Consider the following 7,606-nt stretch of genomic DNA (forward strand, 5'->3'; position numbering starts at 1 on the left):
ATTTATATAAAAAAAACTTCCATAGAAAAAAGGAAATCCACTTCAAAAAATTAGGAATATATATATACTCGTATCACGAAATTGTCAAATCAAAATTGGAGCTCGGTTCTTACAATTAAAACATTAGTATCCTAACTGTAAATTGAAGGGAAAAATATAAAGAAAAATAAATAAAAAAATATTTTTATATATTATTTTAAATCCATTTAATTTATTTTAACTATTTCTTGATATAAATTTTTAATCTTTTTAGATATAAATATTTAATTAATTTTAATTATATTTAATTTTATTTGATATTGTCCAAGACACAATCAAACATAAAAAGAAAATTATTTTTCTTAATTTTTTTTTTCTTGTTCTTGTACCACTTCGAGGCAAACATAACCTAAAAGTCCCAAACAAATATCAGTTACTCCAAATTTCAGTTCAATTCTCACAAAAACGCTTTATGATACCTCATTTTTGCCTTTAATGCTGCAGAACTTATGCCTAGTAGGAATGGCAAAGGCCTGATTTTCATAATCCGAAAACATCCCATTGTCCAGTGGAAGCATCTACATATTCAAATATTCAGTAACCCATCCCGCCGGACCGACAGCGGAGGCCCATCAATGAAGCCATCGTGACCAACTGATTCAAGCTCAAACCCAACGCAACTTCCCTACGAGAGCTAGGGCTAGAAAAAAACCTAATTTTTAGAAAACTAATTTTTTTTAAAAATATATTCTAAAAATATATCATTTTAAAAAATTAATTTTGACATATTTTTAGTTATTTTATATACACACAATTTTAAAAATATATATTTTCTAAGATGTTTGATTTTTAAATAATAATAATAATAATAATAATAATAATAATAATAATAATTTATTTTTATTTTTTTGAAAAAAGATATATATTTTTTTCCAAATCAGTAAATTAAATTAAATTTTATTGAGGTTTTAAAAAAATAAAAATAAAAAAATATTTTTTTACTATTTTTTTTCATAGTCAATAAAAGTCATTTTTGAAAAGATAAAAAATTTCATATCATTCTTTTCAATTTTCACACTTTCTTTAGGTCTTGAGCTTAAATAACATACTTATATGGACCAAAACTTAATTTTTGAGTTCAACTAGATCCAAAAGATAATTGTCTCTTTTTCTTTTTGACTTTTTTTCCCTCACTTGAGCGGCTCAATTGGTGGACCTCCCATCCTTTTCTTTTTTTTTTTTTCTTTGCATTTTCCCTCCCCAATCCCCGCCATTCTCACCTTCTCACCAAATAAAATTAAGTTTTATATTACAATTAAATAAATTAAATTTTTTTCTTTTTTAATACTTTGATTTTAATTAATTTTGTAAAATAATTCTTCTTCTCCTTTTTTCCCTATTTTTGAAAATCTATTGAATTAGAAAAGCAAACTTTATTTTTTAAAAATAAAATTCATTTATTCATTTTTTATTTTAACATCATTGTAATTAATGCATTAAAATAAATTAGTTTTTAATATAAAATATATGCTCACCTATAATAATTAATAATAAATAAATAAATACTATATATATATATAATATTTTATTCTGTTTAGCATTTATAATATTTTTATATTTATAATTTTTATATTATGAGTCTCATTTTTTATATTTTTATTTTTAATTTTTTTTATAGAATAATAAACCAAAATTTAAAAGAAAAAAAAACACCATCCATAAGTTGAAACTGAATTTTTTGTTTTCTTAAAAAAAATAAAATGTTAACTTACCTTTAATTTCATTCAATAAAAAATTAGTAATGATAATTCTTTAAGAGTATTTAATTTTAAGAGCAATATTTGAAGGTATATAAAATTAAAATTTAAAAAATTTTTGCATTAAAATTTTGAATATAATTCCCATCATAATAAATTGATATTTTTTTAAAAAAAGAAAAACTAATTTTTTTTTATTAAATATGTAAAAAGAGTACATTTTTGTTTAATTAAAAATTTAAACCAGTAAAATTGTTTTTATTTTAATAAATAATATATATTTTTTACCTATTATTTAATAATCATTGTCAAAATCATAATAATGACAATAAAAAGCCTAATAAATTAATACATCCTAGTATAATGGTACTTTTAGTTATTACTTTTAGGTAAAAACAAGATCACTAATAACATATTTAATATAAAGATGGAAATGATGATGAATGATAGATAGATTACTATTTATCGTTATACTTTTAAGGGAGAATTGTGTTTTGGGCTCAGCTGAGCCCAAAAATTAACATTTGATCCTCCAACCATCCATATTTAAACCCAAGGATATGAGACAGTAATCGACAAAAATACCCACTTGACTCATTTTTGTCTTTATTCTACTACTTGCCACTCTTCTTTTTTATTTAACCATTTTTGAATTTTTCATTTTGTTAAAACTCTTTTATAAATAATTGAAAAATTACATTATTTTTTATTTTTAAATTATAAATAAACAAAAATTATATTAAGACTATTTTGGAAAATATTTTCTAAAAAAAAATTAATTTAAATAAATAAAAATTATCTTTTACATTTATTTTTATAGTTTACATTTTAGAAGTAAATAATTTAATGATTAAAATACCATTTAAAATAAATATATTCACTATTTTAATTTTTTTATACTAAAAAGTATTTTAAAGTTTTTTTTTACTATTATAAAATAAAAAGTTCAATTTTTTTTTTAATCTTCTTCCTTCCTTATTTTAATAACTTTTTGAACATGACTTTTACTAATAAGTTCTATGAAATGCTACAAATTTGTTTATTAAGAATTTTTTTTAATGATTTGAATTAATTGAAAATTTATTAAAATAAGAAAAAGAAAAATAAAGAAAGTGGATGGATTGAGAGTTTTTATTTTAAGTACTCGATTAAAATGATAATGGATGAAGAGTTTTTATTTTAAGTACTTAATTAAAATGTTTTTATATGACCTAATTTTAGAAGTGGATTATATCAATACATAGTAGAGATTTATTTATTTATTTTTATATAAAAAGGGTTGAAAGGTATATTTACTTGTTTTAGATGAAAACAAATAACTAAAAATTATATAGATTATATTTGAGTTTGGTATTAAAATATTTTTCTAGTTTTTATTTTTATTTATTTTTATTTTCTATATTGTCTCTTTTTGGAAATACGTTTAAGTTATGACAAATATGAAATTTGTGTCATTGTACAAGAGTATTACACTAATTGTACAAGGGAAATGTGCTAAGTGTACAAGGGTATATAAGACTCCTAATAGGTTTTGTACGATTTTTAAACAACTTGAATTTGATATTAAGACGATTATTGATAGTTTTTTTTTTCTTTTTTTTTTTTACCAAACTATTTCATTAAGACATTCTCTACAAAAATTAACACATAAGAAATAAAATTTTGAGTTATTTGAGTTATTGTATAAGGGTATTACACTAACTGTACAAGACAAATTTATTAATTGTACAAGGGTGTACAAGATTACCTTTTGTTATGGATTTCAAGTGATTTTGAAAAACTTTCCTATTTTTTTCCACTCAAAGATTTTTCCCTCACTCAAATTCTCTCACTCAAGAATTGTTTTGAATTTTATTTTTAAATTTATCATCAAAATTTTGTAATTGCATATTTTGTTTTTGTAGTTTTAGCAATGTTCTTTCTTTCACTATTTTTTTTTTTTTTGTGAAATTTTATCCAAATGAATCTATATTTAAAATTATAATCATATTTATCAAAATTTTTACTTAGATTATCTTTAATTCTTTTAATATATTTATACTCATTTATTTAAAAAATGAAAAACTAATTTTTTTTTTTTTTTGTAAACATGTTCTATTACCTTTTAAGTAAAAAATTAGATAAGTTTGAAAGTCAATAAATAAAAAAATTAAATATCGCTTTCAATAATTTTTAGATAAAATTTTATATAATATATTTTATTTGAAACTTAATTTTTAAAGTTTAACTAAAAAATTGTATTGACAATTTTCTTGTTGTGGGTCAAAATACTTTACATTAATCTATCTAGATAAGAAAAATTATTAATATAATATTAGAACTTCATATCTTAGTTATTTTTTTTTCAACAAATTTATCTTTTTAAAAAATTTAAAATAAAAACATTAAAAATTAAAAAGCTATATACATATAATAAAGTGAAGTGATAGTTAATTTAATTTTTTTTAAAAATATGGTTAATCTAGAAAATATAAAAAATAATTAAAAATAAGAGAAAAATATAGATGAAAGGGTAATATAAATTTAAAATAAAAAATTAAAATTAAACTAAAAGATAAATACAAAAAGATAAAAAATATTTGAATGAAAAATCCCAAAATTTTTATCATTGCTTTTAATAAGAGCAAAAAGATTCAATATCTTTAAAAATGAAAAATAAAAAAATATTATTGCTTTTTATTTGACATAAAATAGAAATATATATTAGAATAAAAAGGAAAAAAAAGTTAGAAATGAGTAATATTTAATAGGGAATAGAAAAGGAAAAAAATACAAAAAAAATTAAAATTTACACTTACTTATAGACATATAAGAGATAAAAGTATTTTAGGAATTAATGAAAGACAATATCCTTCATCTTAATTTTCATATTTTGTTTGGGTCTTGGGCTTAAATATGAATGATTGGAAGATCAAATGTTAATTTTTGGGCCCAACTGGGCCCAAAACACAATTCTCCCTACTTTTAATTACTACCATTATTACTTTTGGGTAAAAATTATACTACCATCTTCAATAACATGTTTGAGGTAGAGACTAAAACGGTGATCAACATAAAATTCTACTTATTGCTGGTGTAAAAATAAATTTAATTTTAAATAAAAGAATTTTTATTTTCTAAAAGTATCCGCTTTATGATAATAATTTAAAGCAATAAAGTTGGAAATAAAATTACTTTAGATAGCACCATTGGTAATTGATTTTAATCTTTAATATCTTAATCCCATTGAAACAGTCACAATTGACCCCATTGAAACAGCCACAATTGACCTCCCCCCCCCCCCCCCCCCCCCCCTCCCCAAAACAATACCTGAAAAATTTTATATGTATTATTGGTACTCTTACATAATAAGAAGAATAGGCAATAGAAGAAGAAGAAGAAAAAGAAAAAAACTTGCCATAATAAAAATATATAAATTTATGTGAAAAATAATAAGAATATATAAATTTACATAAAAAAACTTCCATAGAAAAAGGGAAATCCGCTTCAAAAAATTAGGTATATATATATATATATATATACTCGTATCACGAAGCTGTCAAATCAAAATTGGAGTTTCGGTTCTTACAATTAAACATCGATGCCTTAACTGTAAATTGAAGGGAAAAATACAAAGAAAAATAATTAAAATAAATAAATAAAAAATCTTTTTATATATTATTTTAAATCCATTTAATTCATTTTAACTATTTCTTGATATAAATTTCTAGTCACACAATCAAACATAAAAAGAAAATTATTTTCCTTATTTTTTTTTTCTTGTACCACTTCGAGCCAAACATAACCTAAAACTCCCAAACAAATATCAATTACTCCAAATTTCAGTTCAATTCTCACAAAAACGCTTTATGATACCTCATTTTTGCCTTTAATGCTGCAGAACTTATGCCTAGTAGGAATGGCGAATGCCTAATTTTCATAATCCGAAAACATCCCATCGTCCAGTGGAAGCATCTACATAATCAAATATTCAGTAACCCATCCCGCCGGACCGACAGCGGAGGCCCATCAATGAAGCCATCATGACCAACTGATTCAAGCTCAAACCCAAAGTAACTTCCCTACGAGAGCTAGGGCCAGAAAAAAACCTACAGAAAATTCTCTATTGCTGACAACATTTAGTTCGTCCAGGCACTTTCGTTACTGAATCCTGTACGCTTTAATCCTCCTCCAAAAAAAAATCTGGTTGAACTGGTGGTTATACCTCCAAAAAAAATTGGAGTACTGCTTGGGTTACTCCGACAGTAGATATTAATGAAAATCTCGTTGCCAGAGACATTCTTTCCATTCAGTCTGTCGCCCATAACGAGAACCCAGTCATTTTTCTGAGCCACGTACTTTTTGAGTGGTGGTATGAATTTAAAGCAAGTCTTATCTATTACAGGTTGAAAGACCCCATGTACACAGGAAAGGGATACAGCAATAGACGAACACAGAACATCACATAGGCCCTCATACACTTTTATGTACTTTCTCTACTCACTTGTGTACTATATATCTACCACTACATACTACTTTATCTGCCACTCAAGCGTAAGGAGAGAGCATCACCTATAAACCCCAATTTACTATTTTATGTACTGTCTCTGACCCACTGGTATATTACTCACACAAAAACCCTAGGAACAGACTCTGTGGGCTTGCAATCAACCTCTCTCAGCTTCGTCTGGAGCCCCGTCCCTGCACCATTTGCCAATGGATGTATGCCGTGCTCTGGGCCTTTCATGTACGCTCTGTTCTCCCTCTCCTTATCAAATATCACTCCAAAGCGCTTCTCACAATCTGCCATTAATTATCAAACGAATGACACTCGTTGAGATCACAAAAAATGAATCCCTAGGGGAAACTGCAATGTTGCAGCTCATAGCATTATCCCAAGATAATAATAAACACTAGATACTAGGCACTTACCACGTGCCAATTTTTCATCAAGCTGGCCATCCCTAGAGAGCGCCATCATGATCTGAGGGAGACCAAGAGGGAGATTATCACCTCTGTCAACCTGCCAGAAGTGAATTGTCTTCCCATACGTCTTGCACACCTTCTCCAGGTCCTGCCTCTCCACCAGTGCTGGCATCCTGGGCATGAAAAGGACGCCGCTCTTCACCTCAAACTCGTGAGAGTGCCACAGCGGCTTCTCCATATCGGGTAGCGTCATGAAAAGATTCTCGGATATGATGTATTCCAACCCAATAAGCTTAGCGTCTGCCTCCGGACCATCATATATCAGGCACTGCCGCATCTCCTCGTTCTGGTGCGCGCAGAAGTGATGCGCTTCCACTTGCCGCGTCATGTCATGGCCATAGAAATGGAACCTACAGACCCAGAATTAATAATTAAGATTATCTTAAAAAAAATATCATCGACTCAGAAGAATCTACAAAAAAAGAGGAAGAATAAGAAGGGCTACGCGCAGAGGTGTTGGTGAATTTTGTTGATAGGGCCGAATCCTTGGATGGCAGATGTGGCTGTCTCGAGAAGGGCGGTGGTGGTATGAGTGGGCTCGCCGGGAACTTCAGGATGTGTCGACATGGCTTTCTTTTTTCCTCCTTCGCTTTGCTTTCTTCTATCTTTACCCGAAAAAAGGGTGCACAGGACCATTTAAGGGTGAGACTGGGCTTCAAATGCGAGGCTTATGCTTGGCAAATGGCTTTCCATGCATTCCTACACGTGGCATCAGTTTCTTTACGTGTCTTATTGCTGGTGTAACGTGGCTATCAACGTGGCCTCTTGGCAGGAGAGGCAAGGCGTCAAAATTAAAATTTATGGATTGATGGGAGATATTCATTACAAATATAAATTTAACTGTCTTTGTATTTTGTATTTTTTATTATTGTTTATTAGATGCAAAGGGAATATATGTATTGTTA

General features: G+C 26.9%; 1 protein-coding gene across 1 annotated transcript; it reads right to left on the reverse strand.

Annotated features, from left to right (window-relative positions):
* Nucleotides 1-5,933: 5,933 nt before the first annotated feature.
* LOC117915439 (oil body-associated protein 1A-like) lies at nucleotides 5,934-7,291 on the reverse strand. Its single transcript, XM_034831032.1, has 3 exons — nucleotides 7,147-7,291; nucleotides 6,648-7,051; nucleotides 5,934-6,518 (listed from the first exon to the last, which is right to left on the reverse strand). Exons 1-3 carry the CDS (start codon nucleotides 7,266-7,268, stop codon nucleotides 6,343-6,345), a joined length of 702 nt encoding a protein of 233 aa, XP_034686923.1. The 5' UTR covers nucleotides 7,269-7,291; the 3' UTR covers nucleotides 5,934-6,342.
* Nucleotides 7,292-7,606: the final 315 nt, after the last annotated feature.

Source organism: Vitis riparia, chromosome 5 (genome assembly GCF_004353265.1).
Source record: "Vitis riparia cultivar Riparia Gloire de Montpellier isolate 1030 chromosome 5, EGFV_Vit.rip_1.0, whole genome shotgun sequence".
Lineage (NCBI taxonomy): Eukaryota > Viridiplantae > Streptophyta > Magnoliopsida > Vitales > Vitaceae > Vitis > Vitis riparia.